This window comes from Danio aesculapii, chromosome 5, assembly GCF_903798145.1.
Source record: "Danio aesculapii chromosome 5, fDanAes4.1, whole genome shotgun sequence".
NCBI classification, from domain to species: Eukaryota; Metazoa; Chordata; class Actinopteri; order Cypriniformes; family Danionidae; genus Danio; species Danio aesculapii.
This window is the reverse complement of record NC_079439.1, coordinates 11994310-12022216: the sequence shown is the minus strand read 5'-3', so window position 1 is coordinate 12022216 and position 27907 is coordinate 11994310. Positions and strand designations below refer to the sequence as shown.

General features: G+C 37.3%; 1 protein-coding gene across 1 annotated transcript in view; it reads left to right on the top strand.

Annotated features, from left to right (window-relative positions):
- Nucleotides 1–667: 667 nt before the first annotated feature.
- LOC130229912 (calcium-binding protein 7) overlaps nt 668–27907 on the top strand; it is a 48681-nt gene continuing 21441 nt past the window's right edge. Inside the window, exons 1-2 of the mRNA XM_056458931.1 lie at nt 668–692; nt 775–828. Coding sequence (XP_056314906.1) covers nt 668–692; nt 775–828 — 79 coding nt within the window. The remainder of the gene's footprint in view (nt 693–774; nt 829–27907) is intronic.

Genomic DNA, 27907 nt, shown 5'->3' with positions numbered 1-27907 from the left:
GAACAAGTGTCATACCGCACCGTATTGTTCATTTTAAAGATGAAATGCAGCCATACGTCTCCAGAGATGTGTATATAGGGGTACTTTTTCAGAATGAGCCTATGTTGTAGAGATCTTAGTTTATGACCTTGATAGAATATTTCAAATTTAAGCCATTAAATGAATGATATTGCATATTATAGGACAATAGTAATATAATTGCACAATAAAAGTTACTAAACATTTTTCTAACAATCATGCACACTATATAAAGCAGCTGTGGTGCATTTAAAGCTGCTCGTGCATTTCATGGCACATGGACAGGAGGAGCAATTTACACACCCTCTGATTTTCAATTACCAGCATATCCACTGCTGAGAACTACAGTAGATGCACTTTCTGCTTCGACGGGTTTCCAAAATGGTGCTCCAACCCCCTATTTTTTGGACACGGGATGCCATTTTGTTTTGTGGGGACAGAAATCCAATTGTTTTCACACTACAATTTACAGGATCCTCCGACCAGACTGTCACCGCATGTGTGTGGATTTGTTCGTTCAGATCAAACGCAAAAGCTGACACTGACCCGCACCATTAATCCACTATCATTCCCAACCTCAAAACCAGAAGCTTGACATTTAAGTGAAGGCACTGCTCTTTCAGCAAAACGGCCCTCTGGGATGAGCACCATGCCGTATTGTGGACACTTGGCCTGTAATTTAAAGGTAGAGCGGCTCCAGAGACAATAGGCCAGTGTTGATAGATGGTGGCTTTGTTTATTTGTGTTATCTTTCAGCTCTTGTGGAAAAGGGTGAAATATGGATCATGGCACAGCCTACATGTCCAGGCAGTTGAGCTGACTTGATCAAACTTGTTGCAGTTTTAATTTTAGACTGAAGTGCGTAATGTGCTCACAATCATGAGCTGTTAACAGTAGAACTGTTTGTTTGGAGGCTTGCTAAAAGTAATGCATTTAAAGCAATGGTCTCAAACTCAATTCCTAGAGGACCGCAGCTCTGCACAGTTTAGCTCCAACCACCTCCAACCCACACCTGCTTAATAGTCTCCTGTAGTCTTGAACAACTTGATTAGTTGGATCAGCTGTTTTTGATTAGGGTTGGAGCAAAACTGTGCAGAGCTGCGGCCCTCCGGGAATTGAGTTTGAGACTCATGGTTTAAAGGGTCATGAACTGGCTTTTTATTATTGTGTACTGTTTTCGGAGGTCCACATATAATGTTATCCATATTTTCACTATCAAAAAAGATCATTTAGGAGAAATTGGCTATTTTTTGTCTTGCTTTTACCACACACACATACAGTATGAATAGATTTATTTTTCATGGGGACGTCTCTAATGAAGTTGATAGGCCATTGGGAAGGAGGAAGCAAAGCACTGACAAACTTTTAAATTATTCTAATAATAAAAACAAAATAAAACAAACCGAGGGCAGCTCTTAACCTTAGCCACCTGGCCATCGGAAAAAAGGAGGCGATCAACTTCCCAATGAGAAAGTCTATTCAAACTGGATGTGTGTGGTCAAAACAAAACAAGAAAATAGCCTTTTATTCCTAAATGATCCTTTTTGATAGTGAAAATCTTGATAACATTATATGTGGACCTCCAAGAACTCGAATCAGCGACCTTCTTGCTGTGAGGCAACTGCAACAACTGAGCCACCGTGCCGCCCCATTCTAAAATGCTGATTTGCTTTTCTAGAAACATTTATTCATTCATTTATTTTTTAAATTTATATTACAATTAGTAAATTAATATTATCAGTATTTATTAACTGTTGAGTAATATTTTCAGGATTTCATGATAATTACAAGGATCAGCATTTATCTAACTTATAAAAAGTTTGATTGTAAACTATTCAATCTTGGAGTCAGTATCTTTTTAAAATTAATTTTAACAAATTTTGTTCTAATTTTATTCGGTTATATTTTATCATTTTATTCTAATTTGCAGCAAATTTCATTCATTCATTAATTTCCTTATTTTAATTATAATGTATATTATCAATATTGGCGGTTTTGCTGTGGCGACCCCTGATTCATAAAGGGACTAAGACGGAAAGAAAATGAATGAATGAATGAATGAATGAATGAATGAATGAATGAATGAATGAATGATCAATATTTATTAACCGTTGAGTAATTTTTTTTCAGGTTTTCTGGATTATAACAAAGATCAGCATTTATCTGAAAAAAGGTTACCCTTTCAAAATGTTTTAGACAGTATCTTTTTTTTTCTAAAAAGGTTATCAAATTAAGTACTTTTATTTAGTATGGGTGCTTTAAATTGATCAAAAGTGATGATAAAGACTAGTGGTGGGCCGTTATTGACTCTTAGCGGGCGATTAAAAAATAAATATCGCCGTTAATCTATTCTCAAAGTTGGGTTGGGAGCTGAGTCTGTACTACGCAATCTATGATGACTTTCACCTTGATATTTTAGCGCGGATGTATACCTGGCTGAATTGCACTGTAGGGGGCGAGAACAAGTCTTCGAACCTGTGTGTATTCCTACTGTGTGTATTGTGTGAATACTGTGTGTATTCCTACTGTAAAATTACCACATCAAACGCAATGCAGTTCATAGAGTGAATCTGATTAATGTTAGCTCCACATCCAACTATCAGGCAGTTGTAGAGTTTATGCGTTCGAGTAAAACATGCACAAATAAAATGGACTTTTTAAAATGAATGACGGTGAATGAAAGTCAAACCGGTGAGCCGTCTGACAAAAAGATGCCCTTTTGAATCAAATCAGCAGGATGCCCTTCTGGATCTTTCACTTACTTCTAAGACACACTGACCACGTTTACATGGACATCTGTAATCTAGTTATTTGTCTTAAAAGACAATAATATAATTATGGTGAAGTGCTTTCATGTAGGAGTTTCCTGTAGTTTTGGGTGACTTTAACTGCAGTTCGGCAGTTTCACCTTCACTTATGAACATTTCATTCATGCCCCGTGACAAACTAGGGTATTGGACGCACATAAGGAGTAAGGACTGGTGAGACTGTTATGGAATTTAATAACGCAAATGGAAAATAAAAACTTCTGCATTTAGCGGTGTGTGTGTGTGTGTGTGTGTGTGTGTGTGTGTGTGTGCGTGTGTGTGTGTGTGTGTGTGTGCATTCCTTTTCTGACAGCCGCATGTGTGGATCTTGTCGGAAAATATGGTGAAACTAATATAATATACTAAAATATGCATACTCCATGTCTTAATTCCATTTCTGTTTAGTTCAGTTAAGACTTTAGTCAGATTAAGATCATCAAAAATCACTGTTTGGAGCTTATGTAGGCCTACAGTTCAAAATTCATGTTTAACTGAATAAACAGTAAGTAAACACAAGTACATCTTATTGAATATCATTTATTTTCATCACCAATTATCACAGTAGAACAGTTTCTCAAGCAGTTTGTGATGCATTTTGGAAACAGGAGATGAGCCTTTGGTCTAATGTTCTCAAAGACTTACTTTTAGTCATTATTTGGGTAGCACACATATTCTGAATGCCTTCAACAGAATTCAAATGAGCCATTTTAATCTAGATTAATCCAGAATAATTCCAAGATTACAGTGAGAATAATCTAGATTAAAAAAAATAAAATATGACCATCTATAATAAAGACATTTATAATGTCACAAAAGGTTTCTATTTCACATCAGATCATCTACTCAATTTCATATTTTCAACTTCTATCATCCTTTTTGTCGGTCACTTTGGTTAAAAGCAGCTGCTATGTGAATAAATGTAAATGTAGCTGAAGCCAGAGCATGTGTTGGTTTACTATATTGAATGCAAATTGTTTGAGATCTACATCAACAGTGTGATTTTAGTGTGATGTTGGTCTTTATACTTGTAAGTAGTTAAACTGAATGTTACTGTGTCAGCCGTAATCCTGACTGGCAGTGTTATTGGCGCTTTAAGGCCTTATCCAGAGCAATGTGTGTCTGCGCGAGCTTTATGATTCACATTCGCTTGAGTAATGTAGGGCTCAGCTCACAGGGTAGGCGTTAAGGGGGCGTAAGTTCATATAGGTCGAAAAATACCGCTCTCTCAAATCACAGTAACACAATACCACAAGCTGATACGAAGTTGTGATCAATTTCGGCTCAGGATTTACAAGGCAAGGTCTAAAAATGTATCGAGGTCTAAGAGTACACTGAATCAGAAGGCGTCAAAGAGAGGAAAGAAACACGTGAGACATCTATGGAATCATGAGGCTTTTATCATTCTCTCCCTCTCTTCTGCTTCAAGTCTCGTGATAGATTTTACCAGCACTTTTGCAGACAGCAGATCAGCGTTCCTTTGTGAATGTTTGACAAGCAGATCTGCCTTCCGCCCCGAGTCAAACTTCTGTCAACCTGCAATTATCAGGATGAGAAGCAACAAAAGAGAATCTTGTTTAATTGAAGTCGGCAATAAGTCAAATCGTGCACGTTTCTGTGAAACTGTATGTCTGTAAGTGATCAGGTTTGGCCAGCGGACACTTAAAAAAAAAAATAGAGTAAAATATTTGCTAATTAAATTTAATATATTATCCTTTTCACACTAATGATATTTACAGGGACGTATTATTTATGCATATAAAGCCATCTTTACCAAGTACCACAAACACATTAATGTTGTCTTAATGACCTCACCTATCTATTTCCATTTGGACAACCTTTCTGGCTTGGTCAATTTGCTCGGTAGTTCACCTTGTACAGTGTTCGAGTTTCAGTTTGATTTTGGTGATTTCACAAAAGATTAAAAGCACTTTTCCCTTGGATACGCTTCAAAAAGACATTTGGTTGTGTTTAGGGAATAGGTCAGTGGTTCGCTTGGTGATCTGTAAAACAAGCCCTGGACTTGTACAAGAAGGAAGTGTTTCGCTACTACACAATTACTGCCCTAAGTAACGTCTTTCAGATTTGCTAAAAACAATGGTTTGTCATCTGAAACATGCAGTGAAACATACCCAGAGCAATGTATTTACATTTTACAAAAAAAAAGGTAAGCTGATGAGTGTATTTTAATGAGCGGGGGCTGCAGATCTTAGAAAATTTTGAGCTCTATTTAAACAATCTAAGTGCAAAGTCTAAAGCAAATGGTGCAGAATATTAAGGTGCTATTTTAAGGACAGCAAAAAATGGACTGTGTACCAGTGCAGGGTCTGAAAGGGTTGTCCCTTTTCTCTTAAAGAGCACCCATGATGAAATCGACTTTTGTAAGCTTTTTGGACAGAACTATGTGTAGGTATAGTGTTTCCATTGTCATATTGGAGTGATATAAACACAAGTTGTTTTTTATTATTATTTCCTAACGTAAAAAAAATTTAGGATCCAAATCCCAGTGATTTTGAGGCCCACTGCAACATGATGCTAGAATGCATTTTTCCCAGTCCACCGAATTGATTGACAGGCGCCATGTTTCTGTAATAACATGTATGCACATGTCCACAGAACATTTTTTGGGGGGATTAAAATATCTGTTCCAACTTTCTGTGATTTTTATTTATTTTTTTTTGTTTATTATTATTTTTTTTATTTATTTATTTTTATTTGTTTATTTTTTTATTTATTTTTTTATTTATCTTTTATACATTTTATACTTTTAAAACATTTTAAAGACGCCACAGCTACATGGTGTCAGTAAAAGTGTGTGTGTGTGTGTGCGTGTGTGTGTGTGCGTGTGTGTGTGTGCGTGTGTGTGTGTGTGTGCGTGTGTGTGTGTGTGTGTATAAACCTACTTATGCTGTGTTCACACCAGACGCGGAAGACACATCAAGCGCAAGTGATCTACATGTTAAGTCAATGCAAAGACGCGTATAGACATCCTTCGGCGCGATACTTGTGAATGGTGCAGTGCGAATGGTGCGGCACGAATTGAGCATTTTGCGCTTTTGAAAATCTGAACTTCAGCAGACATTCGCGTAGTGTTAAACAGTCAGGAGCTTGCTCTTGTCTATGACGTAGTGCCTGTTGTTGGTGTCCGGGGGGAAAATCCTCCTGCCTACACCGACAACAGTTCATCAAACTGGCATCGGCTCAGTCAGAAGCACCGCTGAAAGCTTTCATCATCCAAGTTAAGTTTCTGGAGGAGTTTATGAGCTCACAGAGCTGGGTGCACCTCTGAAAGGATCTAGTGCACTTAGACACTGCTCCAAACAAATCAACACTGTTTGTCAGCCTTCATAAAGCACATAAACACAGTCATTTTGTCAATAAAATCCATGTTAGCCCTTTAGCAACGAAGCTACTGTCACCGGGCAGACAGAAGCCCTGCCCATGATGCGAATCCGCAACTGTTCTGAAGTGAATTTGACACCAAATAAAGTGGATTTGCCGCATGAATTGAGTAAACTCAAATGTTCACACGTCTATTTACACGGGAATAGCGCAGTTTATCTGAGCGTTCTGCGTCTGGTGTGAACACAGCATTAGAATTTTTGACTGTTGACTGTTTTTGACTGTTTTGAATGAATTGTATTTCAGCTTCATCCGAGTGTGTCTCTATCACTGACTGCTGTTTATCTGATGTAACGCAGGAGAAGCAGACAAACACGTGGGAATGGTGGGCACTCGTGGGGACTCACTTGGATTTAAAACTACAGGCTACAAAAACAGCTACACTATATTCAGACACCAAAGTGGGAAGATTCTGGAGGCTATAATAAATAATCTGATACTTTGAGCTGAAACTTTACGGACACATTCTGGAGATTCCAAAAGCTTATCACACATCTTGTAAAAGTGGTAAAATAGGCGCCCTTTAAGGAGTTGCGGGTGCGTTTTGGGCATAACTGCATTAAACCAATCAGAGTCTTATCTCCCACAGCGAGAAAACAGTTAAAGACTATCTGCATGCCGGCGCCAGTGGTGTAGTGATTAGTGTGTCAACACAATCACTCCAGTGCTCACAATTCCTGCCTCGTGGTCCTATGCTGAAACTTTCCCTCCCCATGCTTTCCTGACAATGCTTTATACTTTCCTATCCATTTAAAAAAGATGAACACCCACCCACCCACCCCCCCTCTCATCCAAAAACAAGACTAAGAAAAAGCCAAAGAAAAATTAATAACTAATAATAATGATAATATACTACTACTAATAACTTAATATTTTATTTATTATATTAATAATATTAATAATAATACTTTTATTATTTTATATTATTTTATAATATTATATTAATAATTATCTATATTATTATATCTATATAATAATAATAATTTTATAATAATTATCATTTTAGCATAGAATATTGCAATAATATTGTATTTTTAGCTTAGTACTGAAATGTGTCCGGAGTGTTTTTTTTTACACCCCATTGAAATGCTGAGACGTTCATCAGCATGTCTTCTAACTTTCATACTCTGTTGTCAGCTATGGACAGTTTTAAGTAGGAATTGCCTCGCAAATTGCGTTCGGTGCAGATTTTGTGCCGCATTATGCCATTACTTGATTTGCATAACCCTTTTAGCGAATCAGACAATAAAACAATGCAGACAGCGCATTCAAATACACGAAGCAATCAGCAAGCACAATTCATCCTTCAAGAATTCATGGCATACATTTTTTTATCATACTTTATTTTATGGAGGAGTCTGGAAATTGTTTTGATTAGATAGTGTCGTCTCATTACTGACCCTATATAAAATCATCTTGAACAGGGCTGCACAATATTGGATTTTTGATATTTTGATATGAAGATGGTTTAAATAGCACTGTTTGATGGTTTTCTGGGAAATCTAACAGTATTTATGTATAGAAATGGAATAATCACAATGCCAAAAAATGCTTTTCTTCCTTCGTCTTGTTTCTAGTCTAAATATCAAAAAAATAAGTGAAAATATTGTTTTGTTTTCAACTTCAAAACAAGCTTTTTCTTGTTGTTTAAGTTTTTTCTTAGAAAGTGATCTGCCTGTGGGGTAGGTAAAATAATCTTGCTTATGTTTTAAAATGTAGCTATTTGGACTAGAAACAACAAACATTTTAAATTTTATATATATATATATATATATATATATATATATATATATATATATATATATATATATATATATATATATATATTTATTTATTTATTTTATTTTTTTGCATTGTATTGTATAGATTCCATTTACACTCACCGGCCACTTTATTAGGTATACCTGTCCAACTGCTCTAACGCAAACTTCTTATCAGCCAATCTCATGGCAGCAACTCAATGCTTTTAGGAATGTAGACATGGTCAAGAAGATCTGCCGCAGTTCACACCGAGCATCAGAATGGGGAAGAAACGTGATTTAAGTGACTTTGAACGTGGCATGGTTGTTTGGTGCCTGAAGGGGTGGTCTGAATATTTCAGAAAATGCTGATCTACTGGGATTTTCATGCACAACCATCTCTAGGGTTTACAGAGAATGATCAGAAAAAAGAGAAAATATCCAGTGAGCGGCAGTTCTGTGGGCGCAAATGCCTTGATGCCAGAGGTCAGAGGAGAATGGCCGAAAAAGCATCTCTGTATGCAACAAGTTCAGCCTTGAGGCAGATGGGCTACAGCAGGAGATGGCCACACTGGGTGCCACTCCTGTCAGCTAAGAACAGGAAACTGAGACTACAATTTGCACAAGCTCACCAAAATTGGACAATAGAAGATTGGAAAAACGTTGTCTGGTCTGATGAGTCCCGATTTCTGCTGCAACATTCGGATGGTAGGATCAGAAATTGGAGTCACCAACATGAAAGCATGGATCCATCCTGGTTCAGGCTGGTGGTGGTGATGTAATGGTGTGGGGCATATTTTTCACACTCGCATTGTGTCAATGCTACAGCCTACCTGAGTATTGTTGCCGACCATGTCCATCCCTTTATGACCACAATGTACCCATCTTCTGATGGCTACATCCAGCAGGATAATGCTCCTTGTCATAAAGCGCAAATCATCTCAGACTGGTTTCTTAAACATGACAATGAGTTCCCTGAACTCAAATGGCTTCCACAGTCACCAGACATCAATCCAATAGAGCACCTTTGGGATGTGGTGGAACGGGAGATTCGCATCATGGATCTGCAGCGCCTGTGTGATGCTCTCATGTCAATATGGAGCAAAATCTGAGGAATATTTCCAGTACCTTGTTGAATCTATGCCACGAAGGATTAAGGCAGTTCTGAAGGAAAAAGGGGGTTCAACCCGGTACTAGGAAGGTGTACCTAATAAAGTGGCCAGTGAGGGTAAATACCGCAATTAAATGCAATTCTATAGCTCCTGCTCAACTTTAATTCAGATTCAACATTGCATATCTTGGAATGTGACTATTGTGGATGCGATATCGATGATGAAATAATCTATTGTACAGCCCTAATCTTCAATCACAAGTTTATTTATATAGCACATTTCATATACAGTGGCAATTCAAAGTGCTTTACATAAACAAGAATAAAAAAGACAAGTTTAAGAAAATAAACAAATAATAAAAATGATTAAAAACAGATTAAAATGTGTTAAAACAGGTTGCCATAAGAAAAAGGGGCTGCCAACTTCTCCATACTTAACGCTCATTTTTAGATGCCTTTATTCAGGTGACTGGGAGGCAAATGCATCTGCTTTATTCCACGACCCCAAACAGTGTGTGATTTTTGTCTTCTCTGGAGGTTTACAGGATCAGAATGCAAAGCGAAAGTCCCCCCCTCCCTCTGACACAACGGCCCTGCGCTGTATTTAATGCTTATGTGAATACTCCAGAGTCTTGTTAAAATATGGTTACTGTAATATTCAGATCTGCTGGGCCCTCTCACCACACAAGATGGATTAAGCCTGCCACAGATGTTTAAAAATAGTCTGGAAGATACACACACACACAGACATACACACACATGGCTGGCAGACACACATAGACGTGTCTTTGTCAACCCACAAAGTTGAGGAGTGTCTCTGAAGAAATAGATTTTTAAGAGTTTTACATAAAGAGCTCATTTGAGGGAGCCTGTTGTGGAAACTGATAGATCTGCATATCTACACCACGGAGATGAGCGATTATGGAATATAGCTGACGGGAAATGCCAAGTTTGGGAGTGGAGCCATTAAAAAGTATCGCTGGATGGGAATATATTTACAGTTGATGTTAAAATGATTGGCCTTCCAGTGAATTTCTTTTTCAAGTATTTCCTGAATAATGTTTAACAGAGGAAGAAATTTTTTGCAGTATTTCCTATAATATTTTTTCTTCTGGAGAAAGTCTTTTTTGTTTTATTTTGGCTAGAATAAAAGCAGTTTTTAATGTTTAAAAAACATTTCAAGGTCAATATCATTAGCCCCCTTAAGCAATATTTTTTTTTACAATTGTCTACAGAACAAACCACTGTTATATAATGAGTTGCCTACTGTAATTGCTCTAACTTGCCTAATGAACCTAGTTAAGCCTTTAAATGTCACTTTAAGCTGTATAGAAGTGTCTTGAAAAATATCTAGTCAAATATTATTTACTGTCATAATAGCAAAGATAAAATAAATCAGTTATTAGAAATGAGTTATTAAACTATTATGTTTAGAGTCTTGTTTTTAAATGGACTACTAAATAATCTGTTTATCGGTCTCTGTCGTTCTCAAATAGTCTGTCTCTCTGTCCATCCATAACTCTGTCTACCTCTCGTTCTATCTATTCATCCAGTGCTTTATTTATCTGTCTTTGTCATCTCATTCATCCTTCCATCCATCTATCCTTCTGTCAGTCCTTTATCCGTTCATTTTTATTAAATCTGTCTGTCAGTCCATTGGTTCACCCATTCTTCTATTATTCCATCTGTCCATCACATCCTCCATCCGTCCATCAATCGATTGTTCTGTCTATCTATCCATATTTCTGTCATGTCCGTCATCCATCCATACATCCATCCATTCATTGTCTATCCATCTGTGTACCACATCCTTCATCCATTAATTGTTCTGTCTATCTATTCACCGGTCTCTCACTTCCTCCATCCATCCATGCTTCGTTTCTGATAGTCAGTCTGCCCATTCATCTATCCACTGTTCTGTCTTTGTCTATCTATTTGTCTGTCTGTCTGTCATTTTATCCATCCACCCATCCTTCTGACTGTTAGTTCTTTCATCCATACATCATTCTCTATATCCATCTGTCTGTCATTTTAACCATCTGTCTGTCTGTCCATCCAATTATTAGTCTATCCAACCAACCATTACAATATTAATAATGATGATGATGATGATAATGATGATGATGATAATAATATAATAAAAATAATAATAAAAACAATTCCTTACATTTATATAGTGCTTTTCTGGACACTCAAAGTACTTTACACATTTTTTGGGGGAATCTCCTCATCCACCACCACTGTGCAGCATCCACATGGATGATGCAACGGCAGCCATATTGCACCAGACCACACACCAGCTGATTGGTGGAGAGAAGACAGAGTGATGAAACCAATTATGATATGGGGATGGTTAGGATGACATGATGTACAGAGGCCAGTGGGCAAATTTGGCCAGGATGTTGGGGTTAAACCCCTACTCTTTTAGGATATCCATGGATTTTTAATGACCACAGAGAGTCAGGACCTCAGTTTAACATCTCATCTGAAAGATGGCACTCACTGAGCAGAATAGAGTCCCCTTCACTATACTGGGGGTTAGGACCCACGCAGACCACAGGTTGGGCGCCCCCTGCTGACCTCATTAACACCACTTTTGGTAGCAACCATAGACTGTAAAATATATGGACGGAGCATCCGTGACGTCACCCATAGGTTTCTGAACACTGCAAAAGAAGCTACAAGTAGGCGCGGCCAACCGTTGCCATTTTGTTCGCGCGTCATCGCACCCACGGCGGGATACCAAACAAGGGCAAAGAGGCGGAGATTGAGCGGAGCTACAGACACGTGCTGGCACTTTGCTTAGACCTAGCAGACAGACTTTACTTTGGGAGAAACGCTTGATACTTCATTACCTGCGACTCGTTTGTGTTCTGACCACATGTGCTTGGTTGTACACTATATCAATAAAGTGTTGAGACTTTTAAAAACACTGTAGTAATACATTGAGCCACTAAACATTGTTCTTATGATGTTTTTCTACAGGAAGAAAACGCGAAATACTTCCAAACACTTCAGATATAGTGTGTGTTAGTAAATGCAAGACTATTGATAAACTCCAGCATAACACTGTATGACAACACTTCAGATGACTGTTCTACAGCCTACAGCTAATCAGTCTGTCACATTCTGGAGTGCTTTACGGGTCTAAAGAAAAATATTAATGATAAATGATCTTAAATAAAACAAATACATTTATAGAGATGGTATACAAGTATATAACTTTACTCACATGGGAAACGAGGCCACGTGAATGGTTTGTGAGCACAATTAAGTGCACACAGCATCCCATATCATCTGATAATTGTAAGAAATAAGTCCAAAAGGCAGCTGACTGTGTAAAGCCACATAAAACAAAAGAAAAATACGATGAATATGCCGAGATTAGTGGCTAATCTGCCGGATTCAGCTGAGGTGAAGTGACGGCGACCAGCGAGACCTAGCTGTCACTCAAGTGGCTATGCCCTTAATTATGCAAACTTAATATTACCTAATATAAAGTAAACGGATGAGTTATAAAAAAAATTCAACCCCCTCACAGTTGTCATGGAGGGTAATAATAGCTATATGAACCAAAATCGTTCTTTGTACCAGGCTGTAAACACCTTTTTTTCTGGTGTAAAGTTGGCCATTCTAACAGTGGGCTCAATTGCAACTTGCTCTATTATGGAGCCAGGACTAGCGGAATTTTAATGAATTGCAGTTTTAGTTACTTCCGTATTGGCTTCCCGATAGAGAGCGGGAGGTTGCCGCTTGGTAGCAACCTAGCTTTCCCATGTGGTCTTCCATCCAGGTACTGACTGGGTGCAGCCCTGCTTAGCTTCAGTGGGCGACCATGTGAGAGTTGCAGAGAGCTAGCTGCCGGCATTAGTCCAACCACCTGACTATTAGTCCTTTTTTTCCGACTATTTGTCCATCCATCCATCTATCTATCTATCTATCCATCCATTTGACTATTAGTCCTTTTATCCATACTTCCATCTGGATGTCGTCTGTCTGTCATTTTATCCATCCATCCGTCCATTCGCCCATCTGTCTATCCACCCACTATCCATTGTTCTGACTAAATTCTTACATCTGTCCGTCCATCCAGTATTTAATCTGTTCATCCATCCGTCCATCCATCCATAATATTATCTGTCCATCCCTCTGACTATTAGTCCACCCATCCATCCATCCGACTATTAGTCCTTTCATTCATACTTCATTACGTATGTTCCTCCGTCCACCCATCCATCTATCTGTCCGTCTGTCAGTCCACACCACCCATCGTTCTGACTATTCATCTGTCTGTCCATCTGTCCACCCAGCCATCATTCTGACTATCCATCTGTCCGTCCGTCCATCCGTCCACCCACACATCGTTCTGACTATCCATCTGTCAGTCCATCTGTCCATCCAGCCATCATTCTGACTATCCATCTGTCCAACCATCCATCCACCCAGCCATCGTTCTCACTATCCATCTGTCCGTCCGCCTGTCCACCCAGCCATCATTCTGACTATCCATCTGTCCGTCCATCTGTCTACCCAGCCATCATTCTGACTATCCATCTGTCCGTCCATCCGTCTACCCAGCCATCATTCTGACTATCCATCTGTCCGTCCATCCACCCATCGTTCTGACTATCAATCCCTCCATCCGTTCACCCACTCATCGTTCTGACTATCAATTCGTCTGTCCATCCACCCAGCCATCGTTCTGACTATCCATCTGTCCGTTTGTCCACCCACCCATCGTTCTGACTATCAATCTATACGTCCGTCTACCCACCCATTGTTCTGACTATCCATCTGTCCATCCAGCCATCATTCTGACTATCCATCTGTTCATCCATCCATCCACCCAGCCATCTTTCTGACTATCCATCTGTCCATCCGTCTGTCCACCCACCCATTGTTCTAACTATCAATCCATCCATCCGTCCACCCACCCATCATTCTGACTATCCATCTGTCCATTTGTCCACCCACCCATCGTTCTGACTGTCCATCTGTCTGGCCATCTGTCCACCCAGCCATCACTCTGAATATCCATCTATCCGTCTGTCCGTCTATCTACCCATCTTTTTTTTTATTCATCTGTCATTTTATCCAATAATGCATCAATTCACCTATAATTTTGACTATCAGTCCATCCAACATTTAATCCATCCATCCATCCATCCATAATTTTATCTGTCCATCAATTATTTTATCTATCCATCCATTTATCCATCAGTAATTTTGTCCATCCATCCATCCATCATTTTATCTTTCTATCCATTATTTTATTTGTTCACCCATCCATCATTCTGTCCATCCATCCATCATTTGATCCGTCTACCTGTCTGCAATAGATGATTGACTTTAAACAAAAAGCTAATGACTGCGCCTCTGCATGCATAATAGATCACATTCAACTTGTCCTTGCATAATGTGTTTGCTGAAGGAGTGTTTGAGAAACAGAAAGCAGTTTGTGCTGAAGGCCTGACAGTTCTTTAACCCCACACATGCACTTTCATGTCTTTCTCTTTCAAGAGCATCTCTATATGAGGACTGTGAGGACACTTTCCTGCTTTGAAGTGCAACTGCACCTTCATCCATCAAACAGAGCTTGAGCGTGTATTAAAGCTCCCTGCCTTCAGACGATAGAGATCCTGCAAGCCCTTTCAAGCTCCCAGGACGTTTAAAGGGAAGGTGCACAGGGATTAAACACAGAGGTTCGATATCAGTAAAAATCCCAGAACAACAAAGGCAAGGCAAAGGGTGTTTAAAGACGAGAGCAGAATTTGATCTGAACACTTGGTTGTGATTTATTTAGTGTGATGCTGATGTCACCATTTGATTATAAAACTCTCACCCTTGATCTTTTAAGAACCTTTTGTCTTTATTTTTTATTGAGAATGGTGTAGAAGATATATTTAATTCAATTCAAGTTTATTTGCACACTGAAATAAATGATTCATTGGATTTAATAATTATTTAATGTACGTGCTTTTGACAATAATTATCATTCCAAAGCACAGTGTTGGGGAGGTTACTTGGGAAATGTAATAGGGTAATTTGTTATCTGTAATCTATTTAAAATTTCATAAGTAGTGTACCTTTTCAATTACTTTATAAAAGTAAAGTAACTGACTACATCTGATTACTTTTTGATTACTCCTAAGTTTCTATTGGATATTTTCAACCAAATCTTTTTCAAGCGTTTATACCAAGCAGGTGTGACCTTACACTAGCTCTGTTTACTGTTAGAATTTCAAACTCTTTCATCACTTGAATTAAGATTATATTAATTTAATTTTAAAGTACAGCCACCACAAAACCAGACCTTATAACAAAAAAAGTTTACTGTTGTTACAAAATCTAAATTTTGCATGTTGTGTATATATATTTACAACTCCTCAATAAATTACACTTCATAATTTAGTATCATTAGTAACTATCATGAACTACTTAATATTAATTACCATAGTATACTTTAGCCTTTTATACTTTAGAGCGAGAGGTGGCAGCAACACAGCAAAAAGTTTTTTGTCGAGCACCGAAAAACACGAAGAAGAAGAAATTGTCATTCTCGTCAGGATATGGATTTACTTTCATAGGCTAGACACCGGTGTCACAGCTCTGTGAATGTCGGTGCCATCACTTATTGATCAGCGATCGGTAAATGTAGCTTGTGTGGACGCTACTGCGCGACTTGACTAATAAAATAGCTTTGTGCTGAAAAGCTATTTGATTTAGAAAGTAGCTACGATATCGCCACGCTACTGAGAAATGTAGTTAAGCTATTAGCATCACTACATGTAGCCATGCTACTGCCCATCACTGTTAATGTGATAATATCGCTTTGGCCAGCGGAGTCTGTTAATGCCCTGAATTTTTTGAGTTTGTGAGTCATACAATATTATTCGAAATGAAAGGGTCTGTTTTTATGTCTGTACACTCACGATAACGACAAAACCATTTGCTTTTATAAAATAAAGAAAAGCTAGGTTGCATATATGCAATTGCTACCTCAGGTTCAACATTGAACATTTTGCATTGAACAATTTGTAACTATTTTATATATATGTGTATGTGCCCTTCTCGGATTTCAGGGTGAAATTATTTCTTTAAATTTTCAGCAATAAAAGGCATTTTTATCACTCGCCATGGTGGCAGCTCTCAGATGTGCACTGCAAATTCAAACCGCAAAAATCAAAAGCAACAGAACAGCACAGCTTAAATAAATGGCCTTAGTAGAAGGCATCGTGCATATCAAAATCAAGATTAATATTATTCAACACATCCCAGATCTTTAAAGAGAATTTTTAGAAGTAACCCCGTTTGTAATCTTTAACATTTTCATAAGTAACTGTAATGTAGTTACACATTTTTCTCATTAACTGTAACGAACTACTGTTACTTTTATTTTGTAATTAAATTACGTAACGCTGTTACATGTAATTAGTTACTACCCAACACTGCCAAAGCAAATGGTGCATGTTATTACATTACATTCCAAATCACAAAAGATACTTTGCAGAATGGTCATGCTGATCTTTTTCATGCAGTAAAAGTAAATATTGATGGTTTATAGGACAATTATAGAAACTTTATTTTCCTGTAATAAAATGATAGGAAAATGAGTTATATCCCAGCAGGCACAGGACGTTGATGTTATACCCCAACGTTGTGGAACGTTGCATTTTGTTTGGAAATGAAAATCGGGTAGATGTCAGAACCCAGCATCAGGCTGACATTAATGTCCAATGTTGGGCAGATTTTGCAGTTAGGTTACTTTCCAACACAGCCTAAAAATAACCAAATATCAACGTCTAATGATGTTACAGCTTGACATTGTGTGGACATTACCACTATGACATCGATCAGACATTGGATTTTGATTGCCATTCCTGAAAAATAAATGTCAGTATTTGACATCAATATGACTTTGGTTTAAGACAGGAGTCTCAAACTGCCGGCCTGCAGGCCATTTGCGGCCCTCTTCTTTCCTCTGGCCCACAACTGACATCCAAATATAACTAGATTCGGTCCACCAAGACATATATTTTTGATTCACTATCCTTGTTGTGCAGTCGCATATAGCCACTTGTGGTTTTAACCTCCCCCACCTACTGGGCATTTAAAGAACTATACTATATATCTAGGTTACTTTCAGTTTCTCTGTGCGGTTGAGTAACGTACATGCAGATTATTTCTGGGGCCGATTTAAACGTTGAAATATATGTCCATAAGTGCTCTATTTTTACTAAAGCTCTATTTTTGTGAATATGTAATCAGTTTTATTCCACTTGCATGTTGTTGTACAAACACTTTTTCATGATTTATCATTTTTCTAATATTCGATTCAAATGGTCTCATTTAATATATTTTCCTCATATGCTTATTAAGATTTGCATAAAAAAAGTGCATTAGTAACATTTTTACTGCTGGCTGAATTGAACATATTAAAGTAAATGTGAATTGTGATGTCTTTGTTGTAGTTTTACAAAAAAAGGAAGATATTGAGAAGAACAATTGCTAGTAAAGTCAACTTAATCAATCTGCTTTCCGCTGTCTTACACTATCTGTCAGCTTTTGGTTAAGCAACAATTGATTGGTACATAATAATTATAATTATTATGCCCATTATTAAATTGTAGTATTTTCATAGCAATTTAAACTACCCCTTCAATGTGTATAACAAGAAACAAAAAGAAGGAGCTTTGACTGCATATACTCTGGGGAAGAATGACTGAGTGCATCAATTAGATCAGGTTTCCATTTTCTTGTGATTGAATGTTGAAACGGCCCTCCTGTCAATTGTCAGTCAGTGATATGGCCCCACGCCAATTTGAGTTTGAGACCCCTGGTTTAAGATGTTGCTGGAGCGTTGGATTTTGCTCACTTTCCAACACAACCTAAAATCAACAAAATATCAATGTCATTTCACATTGTTATTGGAAGTCAAAATTAACTGTCCTTAGATGCTGGCAAGCTAACTTTAACCTAATATTAACGTATTAATGTCGTTGTGTGTCTGCTGGCATGGGGTTATTATGTGTACCATTTTTAAAATATTTTTTTTGTAAGCAGCATTTCTGGGGCCCAAAATGGGTTACAAAATGCACATTTTTGAAAATTACAATGAGTACATATACATGGACACCAATAATCCGATTTTAATACGATTAAGACAATACTCTGATTAAGAGTCGACCATATAAACAGTGATTTTTGATTAATCTGACTAAGGTCATACTCGAAGTAAACAGAAGTCGGATTAAGACATGTGGAGAATGCCGATTTTAGTCGCATTATTGAAGTGTAGTACCATACCTGTCAACCCTCCCGTTTTTCCTGGGATTCTCCCGTATTTTACAGTTCTATACCGCTATCATCCCATAAAGGTATTTTCCCGTATTTCTCCCATATTTTTAGTCTTTTTCTGAAGGGTGGCAATAAACATTAAAGAGCCGATCCTGCCTTTACGCAACCCATACTGCCGAACCACCAGGGGACGCCCCTTGCTCTTAAATGTGAGTCTATTCTGTGCTATTGTTTTATTTAGGCATGAAAACACTTTGAAATAAATATAAAAACAGTGGGATTACATTTCCTTTTCGTTACAGGCGCCTCACCCCTCCTATGCCATCTCAAAACAGACATATAGCGGTACGGGACTGTCAGCTGACGCGCTCCATAGTGATAAATAGACGCTGTTTCCCAAACGGATTCTGTACACGCGATTTGAAGCAGAGCAAAAGTCTGGGTTTTGGGTGTGTGTTTGAACAGTTTCTTTTTAAACAGAATTAATTTTGTCCTAAATGAGCATGAAAAGTTAAGAAAGCAATTAAACGCTTTCATTATAACATTAGATGTGTGCATTTTTGAAGTGACACCTCTGTTATTTAATGTAATCAAACGAAAAATCCAAATAAATGAGATTCATTTATTGCTCTTTAATCAGAATGTATAAGTTATACAGTGAAGAAAAGATTAATGAGATTTGATAGCTTCATTCTATTTCTTTATGATAGCTATTCATTTTAATAAGCTGAACTTTGCTAATTTATTTGCTGCTAATGTATACTTTTTCTTTTTTCTTTTGTAAATAATAATAAAACATATTACTGACTGTTTAACTGTTTATTTACAATGAAACCGCTCCAGAGGAACATATTTCGTAATTTTGGGGATTGTTTTAGGGGGGTGGGGGGTGAGGGGTATCTCTTATTATGGTGGGCATATCCCTTATTTTCATGTTGACCTATATACACATGTAAACACCCCAATCAATCTATTACCATCATGTGGGACTTTTCGCCATGTTTTTTGACAGGATATTCCATACACATACTGTTTGACACTATTCTCTGCACCTACTGAGTGAAGGACCACAAACACATACACCGCAAAATGCGGTGAGTTTTTTTTTCTCCCATACGGCGTGTATCAAATTCCATTAAAACCACACTCTTCCAGCAATTCATACTTGCATCCAATATCGTGTTTGTTATGGGGGGCATGCAGGAAATGTTGCTGAATGAAAGTGAAAGTGTCAAACGGCAGTTAAAGCCGACTAATTAAAAATGACACAAGAAAGGAAGCTTGGATAACATGGTAACGCTATGACGTTAATCGCATTTTGTGCTGTAACATGTAAAACAGGATCATGAAAGGAACATTCAAAAAGCAACTCATGTAAACACCTCCATTATGTTATTGGGCCCTATCATACACCCGGTGCAATGCGGCGCAAGGCGCGACGCAATTGTTGTTTGCTAGTTTCAGCTTGACGCAAGAGTCGTTTTGACGTTTTGCACCACGCTGTTTAAATAGCAAATGCATTTGCGCTCATATGTGCGCCCATAGGCATTCTGGTCTAAAAAGGAGGCGTGTTGAGGCGCATTGCTGGCGCGTTGCTATTTTGAGAAACTTTAATAGACTGTTCAATAGACCAGATCAAAGTCGGTCTATTGTCCAGCGCAGAACGCGTTAGTTGTCCGCCTCGCTTACACATTGCTCAATACACACAGGATGTACAGCAATACGCAAATATCTTTACATATGAAAAAGAATTAAAGGACTAAAATATTACAAAAAATATTATTTTCTAGCCTACATAAATATAAAAACCATACTTTCATGCCTTCTTTATGTCGGGGGGCTTTTTCAGTTTATTCATGACAATTTGCTTTTGTATAATGTTATCATTATTAGCAGTATTATTTATTATATGCATATTTATATTTGTTTTATTAAAAACAAGCTGAGATTTCTCCACCTGTCAAGGTTTAGACCATATGGGGCACAGCATGTGTATATAACTTGAATTATTGTTCATTTATTCCTTTGCTGGAAATTAGAACTGAATTTAGAAATGGTTTTGAAACAAATCTTTGCGCTTAACAAACGAAATTAATTATTTATAGGCTAATTGATGTCTGTGCGTACAAGAAGTTTCCCTATCCACGAGAGTGAAAGCGAAAGTAAACAATGAGGAGGCTCATCTCTCATTCTCGCACTGTTGATGCTCTCTTTAACTGTTTTCTCTCTAGTGAAGTGTTCAGTTTTTCCACTTAAAAAGTCCGTAAATAGCAAATGCGCTATGTCGCGGCGCAACTGACTCTTAAAGGAAATGGGACATGAGACTCTGATTGTTTTTTTCTCAAAACACACCTAAAACTTATTAAGAGAATAAACTCAACCCTGTTAGACCATCCGTCATGGCGCAAAGAGGATTTTTCCATCCTTAAAAAAGGCAAAAGTGGATTCTGACACCCCCTAATGTGTTTGCACCCTGCGCTTTGGACTTTGCGCATAGATCGTCAAAATAGAGCCCACTGTCTTATTCAGATTAAGGCAAATAATTTGATTAATGATGTCCATGTAAATGTAGACACTGTTATCACCTAGAATTACTGTTAGAATGAACTACAAATTTTTCTTTTTTGGATATTTCATCTATTATGCAAGAAATTGACAAGAAAATCAACAATGGTAATGAGAATAAGTCATGTTGCCAACCACTGGCCTGGCATGCATATTCAGTTTAGCAGATTTTGCATATGAAAAGGAATTTGGTTTTCTTTGTGTGTAGATGTCAAAAAATCCTTTCCTACTTCTTAAATCAAGAAGCATTTTCTAGACAAGTAGAAAAGACTGGTTTGTATTCAGAAATAATAAGTCAAAATTAAGAATTTTTCCTTAAAACTAAAATGATCTACCAATGGGATGAGTAAAGTAATCTCATTTCAAACTGAAAGCAAGATTATTTGTCTTACTCCATTGGCAGATTATTCAGCTTGTTTTTAGGAAATCTCACTTAATGTTGTCTTATTATTTCTTAAAACAAAGCAAAACAATGTTTTATACTTGTCTGCAAAATGATTTAGGATTTTTTTAAAATGTGTTTGGACTAGAAACAAGAACGCCTAGAACGCCTGCATACATGAACTAGTTTAAACTGACCTATTGTCATTTCCTCATATTCCTTCAGCTTAGTCCCTTTATTCATCAATGGTTAGCACTGTTGCCTCACAGCAAGAAGGTCGCTGGTTCGAGTCCCAGCTGGTTGGCATTTCTGTGTGGAGTTTGCATGTTCTCCCCGTGTTGGTGTGGGTTTCCTCTTGGTGCTCCGGTTTCCCCTACAGTCCAAAGACATGCGCTATATGTGAATTCATTAAACTAAATTGGCCGTAGTTATGAGTGTGTGTGAATTTGAGAGTGTATGAACATTTCCCAGTAATTGGTTGCAGCTGGAAGGGCATCCGCTGCATAAAACATGTGCTGGAATAATTGGCAGTTCATTCTGCTGTGGCGACCCCTGATAAATAAGGAACTAAGCTGAATCATTTTCCTTCGGCTTAGTCCCTTTATTAATCTGGAGTCGCCACAGTGGAATGAACCACTAACTTATCCAGCATATGTTTTACACAGTGGATGCCCTTCCAGCCACAACCCAGGACTGGGAACCAGCCGTACACACTCATTAACACACTACACTACAGATAATTTAGTTTACCCAATTCACCTGTACCGCATGTCTTTGGACTTGTGGTACAGGGAAACTGGAGCACCCAGAGGAAACCCACGCCAACACGGGGAGAACATGCAAACCCCACACAGAAATGCCAAGTGACCCAGCCTAGGCTTGAACCAGTGACCTTCTTGCTGTGAGGCGATCGTGCTACCCACTGCGCCACCATGATACCCCAGTTTTTAAAATAAAGATACAAATTTGAACACTATCAGTAGTTTATGAAGTAAAACACAAACGGACATGTTAATCAAAGCCCATATCAAGCATTGAAGTGGTCTCCAGAGCTGAGCTAAAATACTAAAATAATTCTGTCAAGTGAATGTTGATAGGATTTTTTTTCAACACTTTATATATATATATATATATACTATCACAACAAATCAGCAATGATTTAAATGGCAGAACTATAAATGAACAGATATGTCAGAAGAAGCAGACTTTACATAAAAGAACATATGCCCACTGATATTGAAGCTATAAAATTTAACAGCATAATTACACTGAAGCGTTTCTCATCCAGTATAATGCAGTGGCGTATGGTCATCAGATATAAAAGCCACGTGATCTGCAGTTTAAGCTCTTCTCTGTACATCCGTTATCTCTCCGTCGGACGGAAGCACGAGTGTGGAAGTATGGAAATGTTATCTGTTTCTTTCTGAGCTGTGATTTGGACTGGCCATGTGACTATGTCTGTTTAATCTCTCTATAAGGGCCCACAAAGGGAAAGTTAAAATGGAAGTGATTCATTTAAATGTATCATATCTCTTCTATATACTCTTTATCCAGCACTAGGATATACAGTTAAAGTCAAAATGATTCGCCCTCCTGTGAATTTTTTTTGTTCTTTTTTCTTTTTCAAGTATTTCCCAAATGATGTTTAGCAGAGCAATACATTTTTCACAGTATTTCCTATAATATAAGTCTTTTTTGTTTTATTTTGGCTAGAATAAAGGCAGTTTAAAAAAATTTAAAACCAATTTAGAGTCAAAATTATTAGCCCCTTTGGCCCCTATTTTTTACGATAGTCTACAGAACAAACCATTGTTATACAATAACTTGCCTAATTACCCTAACCTGACTAATTAAGTCTTTAAATGTCACTTTAAGCTGTATAGAAGTGTCTTGAAAAATATCTAGTCAAATATTATTTACTGTCATCATGGCAAAGATAAAATAAATCAGTTATTAAAAATAATAATTCAGGAGGATTAATAATGCTGACTTCAACTGTATATTGAACCCAAAACATTCCTAATTGTGATAGTGAGTTTCCTCCAGAAGTCCCTTTACAAACAGATGCACATGGCGGGTCAAACTTTAACTGGCAAAGAATTGAGGTTTTCCTCCAAATCTAATCACTGGCTGGAGCTCAGCATCTGGTGCCGCGTTGAGTTCTGGCAGACACTTTCCCAATCCAAATGTTGTCACTCCCAGGATACCTGTGGAAATCCCTTAATCCGTTTGATATCAGAAAAACAACAACAAAACACTACTTGGGTTCTTGTGTTGCTGTTGTTGCCTTATACCATTAAATTGGATGACTTTTTTTTTGTTGTTCTGTAGTTTGAAAGATAGTATGAAAGTGCACCTGTATTTCTGAGGATTGCATGTATATAGGTCTGAAAGTTATTAAACCCAGCAGGCACAGGACGTCAACATTATGTCAGATTGATGTAGTGGGGATGTTGCACTTTGTTTGGAAGTGAGATTCGAGTTGATATCCAAAGCCAACGTCAGAACAACATCAATGTCTAACATCCAACCTAAAATCAACCAAATATCAACGTCTAATGATGTTTCAGCTTGACGTTGTGTGGACGTTACCAATATGACGTCTATCAGACGTTGGATTTTGGTTGCCATACCTGACAAATAAATGTCAGTATACGTCAATATGGCGTTGGTTTAAGATGTTGGCTCGACGTTACATTTTAGTCACTTTCCAACACAAGCTAAAATCAACCAATATCGACCTCAAAATAATGTTGTTGATCACTTTATTTGAATGATCTTTTTAACTGATTCTGTTGAATTTAATTTACATTGAATCTACATGCATGTAGTTTCAAAGCAACTTTTAGTCAACAAAATGACGACAGAGGTGCAGATCCACATCCAGGTTTATTAGCGAGGTCATGTAAGCAATGGTTAACACGGGGGCAAACAGATGTATGAGGGCAATCCAGAGTCGTAGTCAAAATAACAGGCAGATGGTCACAAGGCAGGCGGCAGACAGGAATACACAGATAAACAAGGCAAGGATCAAAACACAGCAAAACAAGACAAAGGAAACTGCGTTGTAGTGTCACTAAAACAGTAGACAAGACTCAGCAACAGTGAGTGTTTCTGTGCTGTTTATGTAGTGCAGTAAACAGCCCAGAAGCAGCATCAGCTGTGGGAATCTAATCAGCCAGAATCAGGAACCGGTTGTGTGTGTGTGTGTGGTGCATTACTGTGTTTTGTAGTCCATAACATGGCAGATTTGTAGTTTGTGTGAGTTTGAATGTTTTCCAGCGACCTCTGGTGGTTAAATCGCTGGTGATCATGACACTAATATTAACGTCTTATGATGTTGTGTGTCTACTGGGTATGTAAGTTAGGCTGCAGGTGTGTGTATACTGTTAGAAACTACTGTGCTCTAAATCAAAATATAAAATAGGTTTTAAATGGGGGGGGGGGTACTTGCTGTAGTTAATAATTAAGATACACATTAGTTTAAGCACTAAATTACTATAAATAAAACAAAAAAGGCAAATAAGGATAATAAACTTATACTAATAGAATAAAAACGCTATAAAATATCAAAAAGCTTACAGTAAAGTGCATTTAAAAATCTTCATTTGTTTCTAAATTAAAATGACTGAATATTAAATTAAGTTAAGCTGAACTCAAATTAAATATGCATATTGTAATTAATTTGTAAGATTTAAAATGTTGCCTTGGCATCTAACTGAAATTAATAAAAGAGTTGAAATGCTAAAATAACTAAAATTGAAATACGATGTTAATCAAATTGACAAAACACATGAAAATACTAAGTGAAAATCTAGTTGATATTAGAATGAACATTTCAAGAGTTCACACTTAGATATTGCTTGACGCTTTCAGCAGGTTTTGGCATGCTGTCCTAAGAGAGAACCCTGAGCTCGGAGATAATTGAGCCCAGGGCTGCCACCTGGTCAACTAGCATGTAAGTGGGTCCGAGATCAGGTAGGCCTCGAGAGCTCCCCCTGGTAAAAGGAGGAGATAGGGTGGGAGGGGGGAGTCGTCCAAAATGAAGATAAGGCAGTAGGTGAAATCTGTCTATTTATTGTTGGCTTGAATCAATCTGATTGAATTATTGCTTATTACTGCTGAGAGACCCGCCGCGATCAATCATATCACCCACTCCTGTCGAAATTAGTTTGTAAAACGTCATTTAATAATAAAATTTGAGTTTTGGTTAAACTAAAACTATGAAACAATTATGTAAAAAAATTTTAATAAATATGTGTCTTATGATATTAATAATAGTAAAAAAAAATTACTAAAACTTACACACAATGTAAAAAATATCCATAAACTAGCAGTTTTTCATATTTGGAGATTCATGTTTGTTTTTCTTCCCACTTATTTTCTTGAATCGTATTATGGCATCTTGATATTTCCTCCAAAAGTTTGAAAAGTGTGTTTTGTTGATATTTTTAATAGCTTGAAATGATTAGTTGTCTGTGTTTTTTGTAAATTACGATACAAAAAACCTGGGGTCCGTTCTTCGTACGTCGCTTAAGTGATCTAAGATGATTTGGCAGATGCTGGATCTGTTAATCTTGATAACTGATCTCTGGCTAATTTGGTTCTTCAAACAAGTTCGAGAATCAGATTAAAATGTCTAGATAAACTGATCTGAGTACACTGCGTGTGTTGTGAAGGACAGATCTATCGATCCTCGAAATCATGATCAGCAATGCAACGATTGGCTGACGGCACAGCAGCGTAATGACATCATCTGATTAATATTCAGTTATCCATGTGAGCAAAATTACATCAAATTAGCAGTAAACGGTTTGTTAAATATGACACGCAATAACTTTCCACATTTGATGTGAGCTGCAGGCTTTACACTTTCATGTGTCAGGAGTATTCATCCTGTATTTCAGTGCATATTAATGTATTTAGTTCTACATTTAGAGAAGATTTTCTTTATTATAGTAGCCTAGGCCTAGTTGTTGTTTTTTTATCGATGTAAGGAATAACTGCATGAATTAATTTTGCATCAAAAAAGCATTTTGATATCGGTAAAGATGTCTGCAACTTTTTTGAATCATCAAATCACTGGTATATTAGTGGTAAAAACACATGCATGACTGCAGAAATTATTATTCTTTATTAATTTTTTTAATGTCGAATATTGTGCATGTACGCGTTTGTATCTAAAAAGTTCATATCAATAAATTTTCTCTTTAAACCACCAGGTGGCAGTATTTGTACTTTATGTCAGAGTGCAGATTGCAAAAGTTTTATTAATATATATATTTAACTTTATATATAAAAAATATATTTACTATTTTCCCAAGTGTATATAACTACTGTAAGAAAATATCAGCTTTCGGTACATATTTTCAGTATTATCTTTGCTTGAACTGACGCGATCTAACCCTGTTTATATGAAATGAACCCGCTCCCTAGCAGGTTTGAGCTAGCAGAACTGTTGCTATGACAACAAGTCTCAGATGATTTTTGAAGAACTAAACATTCCTGGATCATATTAAATCGTCAATATCCAAATCCAGCTAACTGAGTAATCCACGTACAAAGAACGGACCCCTGGTAACAAACTCCATGTGAACCACAAAATACAGAAACTGTTATTTATATTTTTTACAGTGCACAAAAAAAAATTCAGAGTAAATAAACACAACACGGTGGCTCAGTGGTTAGTAGGCATGGGCTGGTATAAGATTCTGAAGTTATGATAACCGTGAATAAAAATTTCAGTTTTACGGTTGTGATTACTGCTCTAAAATATATTCTTTTTAAATCTCTGGGTAAAAAACAAAAACTTTTTTCCCCTTTGAAAACAATAGATTAGATTTTTTTAAAGAATTTAAAATATTTTGGCACAGTAAACATGTCAGGCTAAATAATGAAAATAAATCATTGACCTCTGCTGTCTTTATTAGTTTCAAAAACAGATTTCTTTGCAATTTAAAACAGCATCTTTGGATATTTTTTCTGCTGAAAATACTGTTGTCCTAAAAAACAATAACAAAAAAAATGTAAATAAATCTTACACATACCTTAGGAACAGTATTAGAGCAAATGTTGCTGGTTTTAAAACCTTGACTTTTCCAAACCACGGTATACCTTGAAAACGGTTATCGTACCATGCCTAGTGGTTAGCACTGTCGCCTCACAGCAAGAAGGTCGCTGGTTTCGAGTCCCAGTTGGCATTTCTGTGTGGAGTTTGCATGTTCTCCCTGAGTTGCTGTAGGTTTCTTCCAGGTGCTCTGGTTTCCCCCACAGTCCAAAGACATGCGCAATAGGTGAATTGAATAAACTAAATTGGCCGTAGTGTATGAGTGTGTGTGTCAATGCAGGAGTGTATGGGTGTTTCCCAGTACTGGGTTGCCGCATCCGCTGCATAAAACATATGCTGGAATAGTTGGAGGTTCATTCCGCTGTGGCGACTCCTGATAAATAAGAGACTGACTCATTAATGAATGAGTAAATTAGGAGAATACCCATCCAAAAAACTAAAACAAAAACACTACTCCTGTTGTTGCCTAAAACCGTTAAATCTGCAGGAAAGAAGCATCTCCGTGTCATTTAAAAGACAATA